At 43.5% G+C, this 19,544-nt stretch overlaps 1 protein-coding gene across 1 annotated transcript in view; it reads right to left on the bottom strand.

The window, feature by feature from the left end:
• FBXW8 (F-box and WD repeat domain containing 8) overlaps positions 1-19,544 on the bottom strand; it is a 115,227-nt gene that overhangs the window by 78,743 nt on the left and 16,940 nt on the right. The window contains exons 3-4 of the mRNA XM_060249982.1: positions 17,049-17,213; positions 15,051-15,139 (exon numbers count right to left, since the gene is read on the bottom strand). Of these exons, the coding sequence (XP_060105965.1) occupies positions 15,051-15,139; positions 17,049-17,213 (254 nt within the window). The remainder of the gene's footprint in view (positions 1-15,050; positions 15,140-17,048; positions 17,214-19,544) is intronic.

Raw genomic sequence — 19,544 nt, 5'->3', positions numbered from 1 at the left:
ATCTTTCTTTATAGTCTGTGAAAAATGAAATATGCAACTGCAGTCAAGGTTTTCAAAAGAAGGTCTGGCAGCAAAGCCAACTGACATTGTTAGAGATTTCTGCCCCCCTCCTTCAAGGGGAAATAGTGTTATTTGCTATCTCAAACTGAATAGGATGCTAATTTCATGCCAGAAATGAAATCTCGGCTCACAATATTAAATGATTCACTAAATTCGGGGGGCCTGGGGAATGCCCTGGCCAACACAGTGCAAGGGGTGAAAAGCCCTTGGTAAACCAATAGCTTAATGGGCAGGCCAAGAAGCAAGGGTGCCTGAACAAAAAGCCTGCTCTCGTGTTTCTCTCTGTGGTTTCACCTGAGGGGATCCTTTTCTCTAGGTAGGGGAGGAGTGAATACACTTGTCACATCAGGCAACTGAACCCCTTGCATACATTTTGTAACTTGACCCATGTGAACTGATGATGTCATCTGTTTTCTCCCCCTGACAAAGGTGACCTATCAATGGAGGAAGGGGGAAAGGAGGGGGAAGATGAGGAGAAATTTAAGTCTGTGTAAAACTGTGGAGAACAGAGCGATTCTCAGCATGTGCCCATTTCTGTCAAATGAAATCTATATTCATAGATTATAAAAAGCAAGTGATGAGATAAAAATCTTTGAAGTTTTGTTCCACAAAGAAGTGGGTTCATATATTCAGAATCGGAGCAGTTCTCCAGTTTTAGAGTAAAACCAGATGTGATGTTGGGAAATCTGTGGGGATCTTTGGCAATTTTAAAACTTGAATAGCAGCTACAAGTAGGACAGGGTACAATTTGGATCAGAGCTGTGGAACCCCAGAGGTCAAACCCCATACTGATCTCTACTGGTCTCCAGCGGCAAACCATGGAGCCCAGTCCATACAAAACAATACAAAAAAATCCAAAGCACTTCTCCTGATACCTGCTTCTACAAAACAGCAAGGTCAACTGTGTCAAGGGCAACAAAGAGCTATTATCTATATTCAGAATGGAGAACAGCAAATAAAGCCACCAGCGCTTGTCTTTGTCCTCTAGCCTGGTTGTAAGCCAGACTGAAAAAGATCTAGCACATGAGCTACCCAAAAAGGTCTGGAGATGGTCTTACCACCGCTCCCTTAATGACCATTCCCAGAAAGGACAAATCAGGGACAGGGCAATAACTGACATCACCACTTTTCTGTAGGCTTGACTTTTTAAAAATAGGGGCTAGATCACTGCCTCTTTCAGTGGCCTAGGGAAGGTATCCTGAATCAATGACTGATTTATGGATAGACAATACATCAATGACTTATTTATATGGACCTGCCTCCTTAAATGACTTCAGCAACCAGGATTGGCAAGGATCCAGAACACAAGTAGCAGCCTTCACAGATTCTGGGACCCTGTCAACATCCATCACAATATCTAGGTAAAAAAAATATCCATAAACAGATCAAGCAATGTATTCAATATTTCTTCCATCTGATTCATGTTACAACTGGCATCCAAGTCACAGTATATTTGACATAATTTTGCCAGCACCCCCCCCATGAAAAAAGTAGTGCAAAGGCCAATTAATTTCCTGTTCCTGAGAGAATAAAGGTGCAAGTTTAAACATCAGCAGATACTGAAATCTTAAACAATAGGGATGGCTGTGATCTAGCTGATATAATGAAGGCAAAGTAGTGGCATTTCTTTGCTGTTGCCACTGTTGCTTCACAGCTCTTCCAGCGAGCTGTTCACATTCTGTTCAATTCAGTACAGGTTTTGCAACAATGTTGTCCTAGACATCCCCCAGCCCTTTCTAGGTCACCCAGCTCCATTGTAAACCACAGGGCCAAGGACAGGAAAGGTCACCCTTGTCAATCTAGAAGTTTCACCTCCCAAGCTCCTACTGCAGCCTCAACAGAGAATATGTTTGGAGCCCTAAAATTCCCCAGAGCATTTTGGAATCCAGTAGGATTCATGAGTCTTCCTGGACAGACCATTTTACTCGGGTTCCCTCTCCTACAGGGTGTTGGAGCCACATTCACTTGTTTTGAATAAACAGTGGTCAGACCATGACTCAGGCTGAAGCTTCAACTTGGTGGTGACTAGGGGGGGATGGGGGGGCTCTGAGGCAACTAACTTCTGGACTGAAGAGTGTCTAGTTCCCGCCCCACCCTCTCCCACAACCAAATAGAGGACACAAACTTGAATAAAGAATTGGTAGTGTGCAAGCTATGTGCTCTCTGAAGGTCTCTTATATGGAATCCTGCTAGACTGTGACTGCAATTATTTGTGAGGAAAACAGAAGGGTTTTTTGCCAAGATATTTGACGAGGTAGACAAGTCGCACATGGAGATGAACAACCAAGGTTTATTTAACAGAATAGAAAGGTAAAGGTAGTCCCCTGTGCAAGCACCAGTCATTTCCGACTCTGGGGTGACATCGCTTTCATAACGTTTTTACGGCAAACTTTTTACGGGGTGGTTTGCCATTGCCTTCCCCAGTCATCTACACTCCCCCTCCAGCAAGCTGGGTACTCATTTTACTGACCTCGGAAGGATGGAAGGCTGAGTCAACCTGGAGCCAGCTACCTGAACCCAGCTTTCACTGGGATCGAACTCGGGTCGTGAGCAGAGCTTAGGACTGCAATACTGCAGCTTTACCACTCTGCGCCACGGGGCTCTTTTTATTTAACAGAATATAAACTATTTAATCTCTCTCAGCTTGACTTCGCGAACGAAGATTTAAGAAAGGTGCAGTAGTCCACGTCTGCTGCAGGCTCGCTGGTGGTTGACAAGACCAATGTGGGACAGGCAGGTCCGGCCACAGTGGCTGCAGGGAAAAGTCTGATTTGGGGTTGGTGCTGTAGCAGTACGATTCAATTTAATAGTGTAACTGTTACATGTGGATGACTTCAATATATGAAGTAAAACTGGCTGTCAAGTCAATAAACTCTGAAGAGAGATTTCTTTCTCCTTTCTGCAGTTAGGTTACCTCACAGGTTCAAGGCTACTCTTTGCCCACACAAAGCACCTTTCCACAGAACCTATACACACAAGTTAGCAATGACAAGCACTTAACAGGATGCTTTGTTTGTCACATGAAAATAAGCTCTCTTCCCTAAGACAATCCTCAAACCCTAACTAAAAGCTGAATAAAAACCAGGCTAAGCTGATGCTTCTTTCCAGAGGCACATAAGCCCTGTCCAAAGGGAGGGAAAAAGCTTTCTTCACCCTTCTTAAAAGGAGGCTAGCTCACTATCTGCCACACACTGGAATTCCATAATCTCTGATTGGCTGACCATCACATGGATTTCCATGAAGCTTAAGCCACAAGAATTGGTTCACAGCCCTTGAAGGACAGGTGGGACTAGGGGTGTGCATTCGGTATATACCAACCTGAATAAATAGCCAAATAATACTTTATTGGTATTATTTGAGTATTTATTAAGCCAGATCAGATTCTCTAACCTGATTTGGCTATTGAATAGGAAGTCCCGAATAAAAGTTGAAATTTGGTTTTTATTTGGGCACAGCTTGGAAAAGCTGAATTGTGTGGTGGCAACTTGGTGAGTGAACTCAAGTATTTAAAGGGACCACATTCCTTTCCATGCCTTTTTTTTCCTCCATTGGAAACAATGAGAGATGGGGGCTCACAGAAGTGGAACCCCTGATCCAATCTTAAAACCTGGGGGTTTGTTATGAAAAGAGAAACCAGCAGCTATGCTGCAAATTTGGTGCCTCTACCTCAAAAAATAGCTCCCCCAGAGTCCCAGATACCCTTGGATCGATTCTCTATGATAGTCTATGGGGAATGGTCCCCATAGGCTATAATGGAGCCAGACTCCCACTGTGGCCCCCCAAGCACCAAGAATACAGAGCATCACTGTCCCATAAATATCCATGCTGAATATTTACAAAATATCTTGTTCCAGGTAATTATATTTCTGCAAGAAACATAAGAGAAGCCATGTTGAATCAGGCCAATGTTCCATCCAGTCCAACACTCTGTGAGAAGCAAGCTCAGAATAGTGACTTGTGCAGTGACACAAAAGGCAGTATCCTTGGAGAAAACAGCATTTCATGCTGGCAATGCAAATCAATTGATAGGTAATAATAATAATCATAGAGAGATACAGTGGGCAGCCTCCTCTCTGAGGAGGTGCTCAGACATTTGACCCCCCCCACACACACACCGTAGAAATTACCTATTGACACATCAGTGGGACCCTTCTGATTCTGTCTCAGTGCCAGCAGATTTGCACTTTGTTATGAGAAAACTGAATTCAAATCCATTGGGTAAGCTTAGGCAAGATGCCATGTCTCAGCATAACCCAAGGGCCAAACCAGACCTCTATAGTTGGGATATCATGCAGCTTTTAAAAAAGTGCTAAAAGCAGCCACAGTGCTATCTTCCCTGACTCTGCTCTTCCCAGAAGGGAGAAAATGCCCATACAACACTTGTATCATCCCACTTCTGTGGGGCAAAATACCTTTAAGGGGCAACCCTGATTCACCTCATAGAGATCTTGCAATGATTACTAACCACTGTATGTATGAAAACTGCTATACTTGCAAAGTGCTAAATAACCATAATCCTCAGACACTTTTAAAAGATGTGCATAACACACACTCACTATTCTTGTTCAATACCAATTAACAGACAATCTCGGATTTGCAGACAGTGTTTAAATTAACATGGGTAAGAGATGGTGAGGATACTCGAGCCCACTGTTCAGAAAGATCGGTCTGGATTATGAAAACAAAACAAAAAGGCTCTGATTGGCCCCGGTTCCCTGTCACGCAAACTGGGAGATGGCAAGATTGTGGGATTGATTGATGGCAACTTGAGATGCAGGGCACGAGCGGAGGCTATCATCTCTCCTGTCTAAAGAGCCTCCTGATGGCCTGACATCAGAGAATTCACTCTGGCAGGCGTGTGTTTATCAATAACACTTCACACTGCAGCGGTTACGGTTACGATGCTTGTTTTCTGGGTCAGGCCTTGGATTCCTTTTCATTTGAGACGCCAGTGTTTGCGGTTACCTCACTCCCAATCAATGTTGTACACAACCATCCCCTTTTCTACAATTACACATCTTGGGCGAGCTGCTTAAAGCGACAGCCGCCTCTGCCACGTGTGCCTCCGTTTCAAAACAATACAAAGCCAGCTCTGGCGCCGGAGAGAAGACACTTCAACATGGGAGCTTTTTTTCCCCCTCCAAGGACACTGAGCATTGTAGAATGTGCAGGCAGCTTCCAAACAACTGGCAGATGAGGGGGGGGGGGGAAGTGACATTGGTTCTTTCTTCAGCTGCTGTCTTGGGGTTAGACTCTTGCCTGGTTTCGAGAATGAATTTGGTTTTGAAGGTGCCGTCTACTGAGTCAGGCTATTGGCCTTTCAAGGTCAGAACTGTCTACCCTGCCCTGACCCCCCTAAATCTCCTACCCACTTGACACGCTCCGGCTGTCTCTCATCTTAACAGAGACATGGCTCTTTTAGCTCTTGAAAAGGTGCATGGTGGAGGAAACCAGATTGCCTGGTACTGCCACACTGTGGCCCTCTTGCAGACTCTTTAAATGGCCAAGTTCAGCTCTAAAGTGGCATGGACCTGAGGACGTCATAATGCCTGGTTTCTCCCTCAGTTTAATTTACTGCACAGTGCTGTTGTGTGAAGAAGACTGCAGATTTATACCCCACCCTTCTCTCTGAATCAGAGACTCAGAGTGGCTTACAATCTCCTATATCTTCTCCCCCCACAACAGACACCCTATGAGGTGGGTGGGGCTGAGAGGGCTCTCACAGCAGCTGCCCTTTCAAGGACAATTCCTGCGATAGCTATGGCTAACCCAAGGCCATTCCAGCAGCTGCAAGTGGAGGAATGGGAAATCAAACCCAGTTCTCCCAGGTAAGAGTCCGCACACTTAACCACTACACCAAACTGGCTCTGAACAAAACAGAGGAAGGGATAATCATGTCTGCCACTGTAAGATCCTTGGGGAAGGGGCAGGACCAAAATGCAAGAGAGAGATATATTAAACCAAGATAGAATCAGGTGGGTAGCTGTGTTGGGCTGAAGCAACAGAATAAGTCCAGCGGTGCCTTCAAGACCAACAAAGTCTATTTCTGGGTATTAGCTTTTAAGTGTGTGTGGCTTATACCCAGAATTAAACTTTGTTGGTCTTAAAGCTGCCACTGGACTCAAACTATTACATTAAGGTAAAACAAACCAAAAACCAAGCAGTTACTAGATCACACTGCCAACCCTATGGCTTAATTAGCCCTTGTCATCAACACAACTTTTGAGAACAAAGTAGGAGTCAAGTGGTGCCTTTAAGACCAACAAAGTTTTATTCAGAATGTAAGCTTCCGTGTGCTCTAAGCACACTTCATATCTGATTCCTCGTCTGATGAAGTGTGCTCAGAGCACACGAAAGCTCACATTCTGAATAAAACATCGTTGGTCTTAAAGGTGACACTTGACTCCTACTTTGTTCTACTGCTTCAGACCAACACGGCTGCCCACTTGGATCTAACAACTTTTGAGAGGTTGATATAGGATCTTGCCTGACATTAAGAGTCAAAAGGTAGGGACTGGGGAGGAGCCATGGCTCAGTGGCAGCACATCTGCCTTTGCATGCACAAATTCCCAGGTTCAATCCTTAGTATCGCCACTTGACGAATACCTTGAACTGATATCCTAGAGGTCTACCGCCTGTCAGAGCAGACAATTCTGACTCAGTAGAAGATACCTTCATGTGATCATAACAATACAATTATGTTGGTGTTAGTTATACTTTTAATGTGGAGTGCTATTGTCTAGTATGAAAAACAGCAAAATTCCATTTTGAAAAATGGAAGAAAAAAGAGGCCAGTAATGAACAGAGTCTTTTTGTTCCCACTCTCACACACTTCAGGTAAATAATTGTTTGGGCTCATTATTATAGCAGTTTGGTGTTTGTTAAGACAACAAGGCAGCTAACATTTGTAATATGCCCAGGGGCCTATTGTGTCATCAGGAAGTTCTAAAATTAGCACAGATTTCTCTTAGCTGTTGCATACCTGCACACGCACTCTTCCTGCTTCTGTGCGAAAATCTATGTTTCTAAAAAGAATAACCTGTTACTGGCTCATTTTTATCTATGCCAAGTCTCTCAGTTGTGCAGCTGATAGAGCTTCAATGCTAATAACAATTCCTGATGAACTAGTTTCCCAGGGAAGGGGGGGGGGGGTTGATCATGAAATCACAGGTAACTTACAGCAATCCATGGGGTTTTCAAGGCAAGACATGTTCAGAGGTGGTTTGCCATTACCTGCCTCTCCTTCATGACCCTGGCATTCCTTGGTGGCCTTCCATCCAAATACTAACCAGGGCTGACCCTGCTTAGTTTTTGAGACCCAATTAGATGAGACTAGCATGGGATATCCAGGTCAGAGGCCAGGGAAGTTAAAGGTGGACAAATCAAAGCCTAATCAACTCTACAGAGCTACCAATGGCTAGAAACCAAGACAACAGAACCTCCAGGTTCAGATACAATATATCTTTGAACTGCAGATAATGGGGGGGAGTCATTTTCACATGACTGCCTATTGACTTCCTGGAACTATGTGGCTGGCTACTGTGGGAAATGGAATGTTCAATTCCAGGCATTTCTATTCAGAAAGAACCAGGCAAAGGGTGATGTGACAGGGCTCTGCCTGAGACCTTGGAGAGCTGCTGCCAGTCTGAGTAGGCAATACTGATCTTGATGGGCCAAGAGTCTATTCAGCATAAGGCAGCATCATATATGTTCATGTGGTAGACCAAAACTATGCGTTTAGCCAGGATCACCCAGTGAGCTTCATGATAACCTGGAGATTTGAACCTCGATCTGCCAGTGTTTACTCTGACATTCTAACCGCTACACTTTATGTACCTTCAATAGTTGTGTCAAGCACAGTTTGATGAATTCAGCTCATCAAACAGGAGGTATATGAAGTTGCAGGTAGTGATGTTCTCTCTCCAGCACAGTGGCTGAAGTCAAGGGCTTTGTCTTCACCTGCTACAGCTTCCACCTCCCCACTTGAGATCTCACCAACTGCCACATTCGGGGCCAAGCCAATTTCCCTAGTTCTTTATTAGGGTGAACAAGTAGCTAAAAGCATTTTCCCCCTGGAGGCTTATAGAACTGAAGTACAGACCATGACAGTGTCAGGCAGTAGACTCCAGAAAGACAAAATGCTTATTCACAAAGCACAAATGACCTTTGGAATTCACTGCTATGCAATGTATCCAAGACCACTAACTTAGATTATTAAAAGAGCAGCTAGATAAACTCATGCAGCCTAGGTCCACCAATGGCTTTTAGCCATGATGCATAAATGGAACTCCCATGATAAGAAGCAGTATACCTTTGACTGCCAGATGCTGGGAAGGCAGCAACTAAGGCAATCTTTGGCCTCAGCATCTTGCTCATGAGCCTTTTGGGGGCTTTTTTTGAGCAGGAATGCACAGGAATGAAGTTCTGGTTGACTTGGCGTCAGGTGGTATGGCCTAATACGAGTTCCTGCTTGGCTTTTTCTACACAAAAAGCCCTAGGTACCCCACTGTGGCAAACAGAATGCTGGACTAGATGGATCTGTGGTCTGATCTAGCAGGGCTCCTCTAGTGCAGCTGAACTGGAATTAGTCATTTGGAACTTCTCCCTCTGTAAAATCACCTTATTGCAATGCACCTGCTCTCTCTTTATAGGTCACTGGCTTTTGTGCTGAAACAGAAGACTGGATTTGTCGTCATATTTGATTTTATGCATCCCACCAAATGCTGCAGCAATCCATTAAGGATGTAAAGGTAAAGAGCGCTGTCAAGTTGCAAGCAACTCATGGCGAACCCACGAAGTTCCAAGCTCATGGGGTTTTCAAGGCAAGAGATGATTAGCGGTACTTTGCCATTGCTTTTCCTCTGCAGAGCAGCCTCCCGTCTTCTCTGTTGGTCTTCCATCCAAGGGCTGAGCTTGCTTAGCTTCCAAGTTCTGATGAGCATGGGCTATAAGGACTGCTATTCCTATGGATGAGGATTGGTTAATACCAGGTTGAACCTTCCAAGGCTAAAGTAAAGCACTTGCAACCTCACAAAGGCCGAGCAATTTCCAAACAACGTTCAGCTCCCCACCAAGAGAAGATCTTCAGAAATTAATACTTCACCAAGACTGGAGCAGCACTAACATTTTTTTGCCACTCTGGAGTGTTGAAAATGCCCCAAGCCTCTGCCAGCAACACCTGAGCAAGGTGAACAAACAGCCCTAACAGGATATTGGGCTTGAAAACAAAGACCAAATTAAGGCAGTAGAAGAAGCACAGTCAATACCAACTTAGCTTTCATTTGGGAGACAATAAATTCTTGACATTTTATCCAGCAAAATAAAAAAACGGGGAAGGGGGGGGGGAGAGAACAAACTCCTCTCTGAATTTACTTTGAGCAGCCTTCGTCTCCGCCACTCAAAGAATCTGGCATTAATGGGGAAGGGGATATATCTTTTACAGACAATTGACTCTAATCCTACTCTACAAAAACGTATCATTAAAATGAAGTGTTGCCGTAAAATGCCATACATTGATTTATCGCAGGACTGAGCCAATTTCACAGTCCCGATGACATCACCACTTACTTCTATTCCATGCTGTGGCTTCTGAAGAGCCAAGGGGATGAAAAAAACAGGAGGGGGAGAAAAATCCTCCCTCTCTCTCCCTCTCGCAACCGTGTCTCAACACACTATATATGCCAGGCCAGGCCAAGAAGATTAGTGATTATCATGGGACATCCATTCTCGAAAAACTCCACATGTTTCAATGTAGAAACAAGGTTAATAAGGTTCATGGCACTAGAAAGGCTGCTGGAATAAACCTTTTCAACTCTGCATTGCAAATAACAGAGCCATTGCAATGATAAATAGAAAGAGACCGAGTCTCCATGGGAGCACAGAAATATCTGCTGTTTATTCAAAAGCGGCAGCAAAAAAGGCATCCAATATAGCTTTATCTGCCACCAAGGCCACAAGAGTTTCTCCAGTGAATTATAATAATAGTGATTAATAACAATAAGCTTTCTAGTAAAACACAATTATTTTATTGCTGGGGGGGGATGCATAATTAGAACCTCGTTACTCAGATCCAAAGATGCACCACAGACCTCTGGCTGGAAAAGTATTTCTAATTACATGAAGTCAGGATCGCTTTTTTCGGAGGCCAACCTTGCAAGAAATGCTGAAAATCCTAGGGACCAGTCACACATTTTCAGAGTGACTGGTGTTTCCCAGCCTCAATGCAGATCTTTAACAAACCATCAGTGGCAATGAATACTATTCTACACACAGTAATCTTTAACAAAAACACACATTTGAAGCCCCTGGTCAATAGATCCATCTGCTATTTCAGCGATGATACATTTAGATAGCTAAGACTACCTTTCATAGAGCAAACAAAGACATCTGAGCTTCTACTGCTCTTATACAGTGCGATCAGAAAGTTTTTCCAGGGAGTAAGCCTCCATCAATAAAATGGGTCCTACTTCTAAGTAGAGCAGATCAGGAGTGCTTCACTTGCTGTCGCTCGCCTTTATCTCCTTCTACCCTTAATGGTATCTCAGCCTCCTGACCAGTTCAAACCACAACCAGGAACAAGTAACTAGATGCAAACCAGTTTCATGTCTACACATAAGGGTCAAAGCTGTCTTACTCTTTCCTCAGCTCATCGATCAGGTTGCCCTACCTATGCTTAAAATAGCACTTATTGTGTGTCAACACCCTTAGGAAGGCCTCGCACCTTCCCCACCAAATGTGTTCATTTAATTGGTATCCTGCCCTTTCTCAAATGAACTCAGAGCATGCTTATGTGCAGTTTCCAATGACCATCCTCATACTAACCAGGCCCAAACCTGCTGGGCTTCAGAGATTCAGAGAGACAGGCCAATTCTTTCAGGATACATGTGTACATCAAGACCCATTAATGCAAATGCAAGAATTCCACCCATAAGAAGCTCAGAGCAAAGACTTCAGACCTCGAGAGCCTTCCCTTAATGTGTGTGCAATTTGCATGATCCACTGATCCATTCACTTCCAAAGTGTTTTGCTTACAAGTTGTCCAGCTGTTCTCCCTATCCTGGCAACACCCCTAAAGCAAATGTACCACCCAAAGCAAGACAGGATAGCCTGCAAAGACTCCTCCTAGAATGTAAATAAAATAATGAAAGGGAACACAGGCTGTGGCAAATAACATGCAAGTCTGTGCAAAAAGGGACTATGAGGTAAAGGTAGTCCCCTGTGCAAGCACCAGTCATTTCCAACTCTGGGGGGATGTCGCATCATGACATTTTCACGGCAGACTTTTTACGGGGTGGTTTACCATTGCCTTCCCCTGTCATCTACACTTTCCCCCCAGCAAGCTGGGTACTTGTTTTACCGACCTCGGAAAGATAGAAGGCTGAGTCAACCTTGAGCCAGCTACGTGAACCCAGCTTCCACCAGGATTGAACTCAGGTTGTGAGCAGAGAACTCAGACTGCAGTACTGCAGGTTTACCATTCTGTGCCACACTAAAAGGAGCATACTGCAAAAAACAAAGACCAACAGTAAAAATTTCTTCAATACATTAAAAGCAGGAAACCTGCTAGGCATACAGTGGGGCCCCTTGGATGACCAGGGGGTAAAAGGATTACTGAAGGAGGATTGGGAAATGGCTGAGAAGCTGAATGCATTTTTTGCCTCTGTCTTCACTGTGGAAGATGAGAAGTGTTTGCCCACTTCAGAACCGCTGATTTTGGGAGGGGTGTTGAAAGACCTGAGTCAGATTGAAGTGACGAGAGAGGAGGTCCTACAACTCATAGACGTCAAAAACGGATAAGTCACCAGGCCCGGATGGCATACATCCAAGGTGAACTTGTGGATCTCCTGACAAAAATACGTAATCTTTCATTGAACTCTGCCTCCATTCCTGAGGAATGGAAAGTAGCAAATGTCACCCCCCCATCTTTAAAAAGGTTCCAGAGGAGATCCAAGAAATTACAAGCCAGTCAGTCTGATGTCAATACTGGGGAAATTGGTGGAAATGATTATTAAAGAGAGACTTAGTAGGCACATTGATGAACAAAAGTTATTGAGGAAGACTCAGCATGAGTTCTGTAATGGAAGATCTTATCTCACCAACCTGTTAGAATTCTTTGAGGGGATGAACAAACATGTGGGCAAAGAGGACCCAATAGATGTTGACTTCCAGAAAGCTTTTGATAAAGTTCCTCATCAAAGGCTCCTTAGTAAGCTCGAGAGTCATGGGGTAATAGGACAAGTCCTCTTGTGGATCAAAAACTGATTAATTAATAGGAAACAGAGAGTGAGTATAAATAGGCAATTTTCACAGTGGAGGGTGGTAGGCAGTGGGGTACTGGGTCCGATGCTTTTTAATTTGTTCATTAATGATTTGGAGTTAGGAGTAAGCAGTAAAGTGGCTAAGTTTGCGAATGACACTAAATTGTTCAGGGTGGTGAGAACCAGGGAGTATTGTGAGGTACTCCAAAGGGATCTGTTGAGGCTGGGCGAGTGGGCATCAACGTGGCAAATGAGGCTCAACATGGCCAAATGCAAAGTAATGCACACTGGGGTAAAAAATCCTAACTATAAACACAAGTTGATGGGGTGTGAACTGGAGAAAACTGACCAAGAGAGAGATCTTGGGATCGTGACAGATAACTCACTGAAGATGTTGAGACAGTGTGTGAATGCAATAAAAAAGGCCAACGGCATTATGGAAATTATTAGGAAGGGAATTGAAAACAAAATAGCCAGTATCATAATGCCCCTGTATAAATCGATGGTTCAGCTTCATTTGTAATACAGTGTACAATTCTGGTCACTGCACATCAAAAAAAATATAGCATTGGGAAAAGTCCAGAAAAGGGCAACTAGAATGATTAAAGAGTTGGAATACTTTCCCTATGAAGAAAGGTAAACGCTTGAGGATCTTCAGCTTGGAGAAACGTCAACTGAGGGGTGATATGATAGAGGTTTACAAGATTATGCATGGGATAGAGAAGGTAGAGAAAGAAGTACTTTTCTCTCTTTTGTCACAATACGAGAACTCATTCAATGAAATTGCTGAGCAGTCAGTTTAGAACTGATAAAAGGAAGTACTTCTTCACACAAAGGGTGATTAACACATTAACACACAGGAGGTGGTGGTGGCTGCAAGCATAGCCAGCTTCAAGAGGGAATTGATAAACATATGGAGCAGAGGTCCATCAGTGGCTATTAGCCACAGCGTATTGTTGGATCTCTGTCTCGGGCAGTGATGCCCTGTATTCTTGGTACGGGGGGGTGGGGGGGGGTGGAGGCACAGTGGGAGGGCTTCTAGTGTTCTGGCTCCATTGATGGACCTGATGGCACCTTTTTTTGCCACTGTGTGACACAGAGTATTGGACTGGACTGGACTGGCCACTGGCCTGATCCAACATGGCTTCTCTTATGTTCTTAAAGTCTATAAACTGGTATAAACCCAAACACAAAAAAAATTATTTCAGAAGATACTGTATTTAGCCACTGGAATGCTGTTAGACATGGAGTAGTGATGGACCAGCAGAAACATAAATTGGCTCAGTGTAGTTCCACTAAAGCAAGATTTTGTGTGGTACCTAGCACTTTCCTCCCTACATAGGACAGTGCCTCCAAACTGGCTGCACAAAATCTTACACAAGCAGAAATTTCTACGAGGGATATAATATTTGACTTAGCACAAGTGGTTACTACAGTCTTTTTCTTGAATTTCTGATTGTGCAGGAGCTCTAATGTGGACATTTTGCTGGTTTTAACTCCTTAGGTCGTGAAAACCTACTGATTTCTGAAAGTTCCGAGCCTGCAAGTTGCTGTACTGTTTAGAATGTCAGAGGAGGATCTGGGAGACTCAGGTTCAGATCCCACACTCTTTTGGAAGCTCACTGGATGACTTTGGGCTAGTCACTCTCTCAGCATATCCCACTTTGCAAGGTAGTTGTTGAAAGTGTAAAATGGAGGGGGAGAGAAAACTGTTGTGCTCTACTCTGGGTCACCACTGGGGAGAAAAGTGGGGTATAAATATCTAAATAAGTAAATAAAAACTGAAACTCTGAAACCCAAACTTCAACCCTTGCAAGAAAAGGTCTGAAAAGTCTTGTTTAGGCTGGCTTTTAGTGGCCAAGGTTCAGCCCAGAAAGATCTAGGATTTCTGACATACTGTAGTTTAATTGACTAGCTATACTTTGAATTTTGCTATTTTTAGTTATCTCCAAGTACACTTCTACTAGAAGAGACCCTCAAGATGAGTAGAAACTCCCACCAGTAATTTCTAATTTTGTTAAAGAACTAGCAAAGGACAGCAGCAGTAATAAAAATAATTAAAAAGAAACATAATATCAAAATGCTGAAGCAAACCAAATCCACATGAATCTGATGTATTTGTTTCTTTTTTACTATTTGCTTGTTTGTTTGCTTGCTTAATAAAACTATTTCTTTCTGGGGGGGAAAAAGAGAAAAAAAAAAGAATCTGAGAGCTAATTATAACAGAATGCATCAAATGAACATTTCTGGGGAAGGCATTCCCATAACCATGGTGCCACCACACTGAAGGCCTTGCCCTTGGTCATCATCTTCCTAATCTGCAACAGCTGCAGCACCAATTATCTTTAAACATGAAGGAGGAGCCTGTCCTTCAGATATCTTGGTCCCCAGTCCATTTGGTCAAAACCAGCACCTCTCAACAGCCCCCCAAAATGGAAGAAGGCATGCTATAAATATAAAACATTGGAGATTTGGGAAGCAAGCTTGACATCTAAATATATTTCTACTTTATCTGAGAATCTGGCCTGGGATTCCTTTGCAGAAACAAAGTCCAGTCCTCTCCCCAACCTGCCATGGAACTTTGGTTGAAAGTTCTCTCCTCCACACAGCCTCAATTAGGCTGTCAGTTCACTTCAGTTTACTGTCTCGCCCACAAGCCATCACAGTATCCAATTAGGCTGTCAGTGGGAGACAGGAAAAGATGCTCTCAACAGATAAGTACCATATGCTTACCCAGCAATAGCCACTCCGTCGCAGGAATGTACATCACACAGAACTTTCCCAAGTTCGTACTGCAGCTGGCTCACAGCGCCAATGCGGTTCTGCAGAGAAAGCCGGAGTAGCAGGGTAAGTTCAGTCTATTCATCTTTTTTATTTATTCATTCCAAATATTTCTAATGCCATCCTTCCACCAAAGCTATGCAAAAGTAAATCAATGCAACGATGAAATGTAAACAAAGCAGATAAAAATGAACAGAAGTTAGGATGAGAAACAACAAACAGAGCAGTAATTGTATCCTGACAAAAGACTTGGTTAATCTGGTTGCTTAAACGGCTGCCAAGAAAACACAGGGAAGATGTTCCTTGATCCAGGCAACATGAAACAGTTTGTACCTGACAGTCACGCAGTCAGTCTCCAAAAGTTACAGGGGTACCAGACACAGGAAGTCTGCTGATAATCTCAGTGTATGGGCAGGAGGACCTTCAGGTCATGGTAGTTCAACCACTACCACCCCCAAAGATGGGAAGTCCCACACAGCTAGTGAGACACATAAAACATGAAAATGGCAAAACATGTATTATATCTATGCTTGCTCAGGAACTGGGAGTGGCTAGAGCTCCCTGTTGATGCTGAATGGCAAAGGGCTACTGCTAGCATGTGAATCTACCTGGGACTACCTTAATTTATGGATTTGTGGCTGGGCCATTTATCTGGTCCATTACCACAGAAACACAAGGAGAGAAGGGCAATAACTCACCATTCACATACTGCTTATATTTTTCTCGCTAATGCTGTAAAAACAATGACTCCTGCTCTCGCCTCTTTGTACTGCACTGGGTGATGTGAGGTGCAGGGCATTGGTGAAGCAGCAGCTTAGAGTTTGTGGGCACCTGTCACTCATGCCCTTTTACAGCTGTGTTATTCACCAGTTTAAAGACCAATGAAGTTTAATTATGGTAGAAGCTTTTGCATCCATGAATACACACTTCTTCAGATACATTGAAACAGACTTCCTCAAGCCTGCTACATATAGGTATCAGGTTCTTATCTGACTACACATGCCAAATCACCCAGTTCCCACTTAAACCCAGAATAAAACTTTGTTGGTCTTAAAGGTGCCAATGGACTCGAATTTAGTTCTCACATCTGTTGTTAACTCTTTTATTTGTATGCTAATTTGCTGCCATTCACAGGTCTTATCAACATCTTTAAACCAACCTTAGCTATACTTATTACCCAGTTTCTTATGCATCTTGACTCTAACTAGCCCTTCCTGGCAACTAACACTCCTCCACCTATATGTAAGGTTCGAGGAAGTTTGCTTCTACGTATCTGCAGAAGTGCGCATGCACATAAAAGCTTATATCTAGAATTCAACTTTGTTGGTCTTAAAAGTGCCATTGCCTCAAACTTTGTTCAATTGCTTCAGACCAACAGCACTACCCACCTGAATCAATCTATATCAGGTGTGGCCAAACTGTGGCTTGAGAGCCACATGTGGCTCTTTCGCCCATATTGTGTGGCTCTTGAAGCCCCCACTGCCCCTTGAAGGTTGGCTTGGAGAAGGTGTTTAAAGGTAAAGTTGCTTTCTTTCCACCTCTCCCTCCCTCCTCATCTTTCTACCTCTCCCCACCTACCTACCTACCTTCCTCCCCTGCAGCTCTCAAACACCAGGCATCCATGTCTTGTAGCTCTCAAACACCTGACATTTATTCTATGTGGAACTTACATTAAGCAAGTTTGGCCACCCCTGATCTATATGATACAGAAGTTGATGGGAATTTGTAGAAGCATCTAGTGTGGCCACTAGAATCAGGAGTTGCTCACTGGTGAAACTATAAGGAAGGAGTGAGTGGTTGGGGTCATAAGGTCTGCATGTTTTGCCAATGCGGTCCCTGGTAAACAAGTATTTTGGTATAACTTGTGGAACAAAAGATAGTTGATACACATTTTACTTTAAGATTGTGACTGGGTATCAAGAGGGCTGGGAGAGAATTCTGCAAAGATACCTTCCAGTTGGTTCTTAAAGCCTGCTCCTTCTCACGGCATTCTTGGAGAGTTGCTTTCCAGCAAGGAGAGTCAGAGATCCGATGGTCAGGCATGTAGCCTTCCTGTTGGCACAACCGAAACCAAAGGACTTGGTCTTCTGCAAGTATTTTCCAGGCTCGGCTCACCTATAAGGAGAAACATAGATATCACTGAGTCACCACAATCACATTGCATTGACCAACTTCCATTTCAACTCCCCATGTGAATTCTACTACAGAACAAAATACTTGCAGCCTCCCCTGCTCCCAACACATAGTGATGTATCTTTTATATCAGGCACAGGAGCAATAACGGAACAGTCAAGACTGAATTTCTAAATTCCTATTTAAGCATTCTGCTCACCTAATTCTCCCAATATTTAAACTATTTGGAACATCCTTTTCCAGTGGACTTAATGCTGCAGCAGCCAAACCTATGCAATACACCAAAATACTCATCTCCATTCCCTCCTACCTAACCCTCCATACTTATGGGCTAAAACTAGCACCTGAGTTCAATTAAGAGATTTTGCTATGATTGCATGTTTTTAATTTATTTAAATTTAAGCACATCTATATATTACCAGAAGCTCAATATAGGTGCCTTTTTTAAGATACTGAAGGAACCACAAAATGAACAGATTAAATTTCAAGATGCCTATACTCATTATTAGAAGACCATCTTCTGTATTTTATTGTGCATACTATAATGGAAAGATTCCAGAACCATAAGAAGAGCCCTGCTAGATCAGACCAAAGCTCTATCTAGTCTAGCATCCTTTTATCAACAGTGGCCTACTAAAGGCCTCCAAGAAGCATGAATAAGAAAGAAACAGCCTTTTCCTACAGTGGTCAATCCCGCCCCCCCCCCCTAAAAAAAAAGCCCCATGAGAGTCAGTAGCATACAGTCTCTAAACTTTGTGATTGCACTTGCCCATTATAGCTAATAGCCACTGATGGACCATACTCATCTTCCATGCATTTGGCTAACCCCCTCTTAAAGTTAGCTGAGCCAGTTGCTATTACAACATTCTGGCAGTAAAATCTATAAAATCGTGGGGAGAAGTATCTTCTTTCATTTGCCCCGAATCTACTGCTTGTGAACACATGAAACTGCCTTATACTGAATCATACCCTTGGTCCATCATAGTTACTACTGTCTACTCAGACTGGCAGCGGCTCCCCAAGGTAGAAATCTTTCACGTCACTGGAGATACCTGGGGTCGAACTCAGGAACTTCTACAGGTCAAGCAGATGCTCTACCACTGAGCCACAGCCCTCCATGATCCTTTGTCTCAGTGGAATAGAGGTTAGAAGATGTGATGCCAAAAGCCTGCCCTCCCACTCTGATCAAACAACTTTGTGGTAGAAAAGAGCAGCCCCCAATTCAGACAGGCTCAGAGATAAACTCGGGCATGCAAAGGCAACTCCAGTAGGCAACTATGCCACATTGGGTCAGAACCTAGGGGATAAAAAAGACTCAGATGAGATGCAGCAAATCAGTGAGTGTCATCTAAAAAGACTTCACTGAAAGGACAGTAGTGTCTCTGGAAACTGTGGAGAGGAGAGCTAGACAGCCCTTCTCTTTGGCATGCCCATCTCCTGGAATCTAATGTCAGTGGTGTGATCCCAGCGTTTTTTTTTAAAAAGAGTCAGACAACTTCTTCTTGAAGTGTGAGGAAGCACAATGCAGACTACTTTTCCAAAACAGCATGGTCAGATCCACAAGCTGCCCAAATTCTGTCCAGGGTGTTCTGCGCGCTCTCTCTCTTAATTAAGATCTGAAACTCCTGTGATTCTGTAACTGCAACATCCAGTTTCCACACAGTAAGGTTATTCCCAGCTCTTCCTTTAACTCAACGCATCCCAACTTTGGTCTCCAGCTACTTATCAATGTCACAATGTTACAATTTGTGACCTCAAGTTGAACATATGAACCTATGAAGCTGCCTTATACTGAATCAGACCCTCAGTCCATCAAAGTCAGTATTGTCTTCTCAGACTGGCAGCGGCTCTCCAGGGTCTCAAGCTGAGGTTTATCACGCCTATTTGCCTGGACCCTTTTTTAGTGGAGATGCCAGGGATTGAACCTGGGACCTTCTGCTTCCCAAGCAGATGCTCTGCCACTGAGCCACCGTCCCTCCCCTTCTAGTACTATAGGAGACCACAATATCCTATATTGCTAGAACTTGGGGTCATATGGTGACATTGACAAGTTCCACCTATTTCTTTCACAACCAAAACAGTCTAAAAAAAAAAAATAAGCAAGTGCTCCCTTAATGGTCAGCTCTACTGAGTAACCAGCAAAGGTTGACTTGATTAAACTGATAAAACCTTACTAGAAACAAGAATGATGTAAAAAAGGCGCACAGGACCTAATGCGGGTATTTGTATGTGCATCCACTCAAGAGCATTTTACATGCATTTTGTGTTATTTTTTTAAAACCCAACTGCTATTGTGTTTCAAATTATTGCATC

The sequence above is a fragment of the Heteronotia binoei genome, chromosome 11 (genome assembly GCF_032191835.1).
Source record: "Heteronotia binoei isolate CCM8104 ecotype False Entrance Well chromosome 11, APGP_CSIRO_Hbin_v1, whole genome shotgun sequence".
Taxonomy (NCBI): Eukaryota; Metazoa; Chordata; class Lepidosauria; order Squamata; family Gekkonidae; genus Heteronotia; species Heteronotia binoei.
The sequence above is the reverse complement of the archived record's forward strand: the minus strand, read 5'-3'. Positions and strand labels throughout refer to the sequence as shown.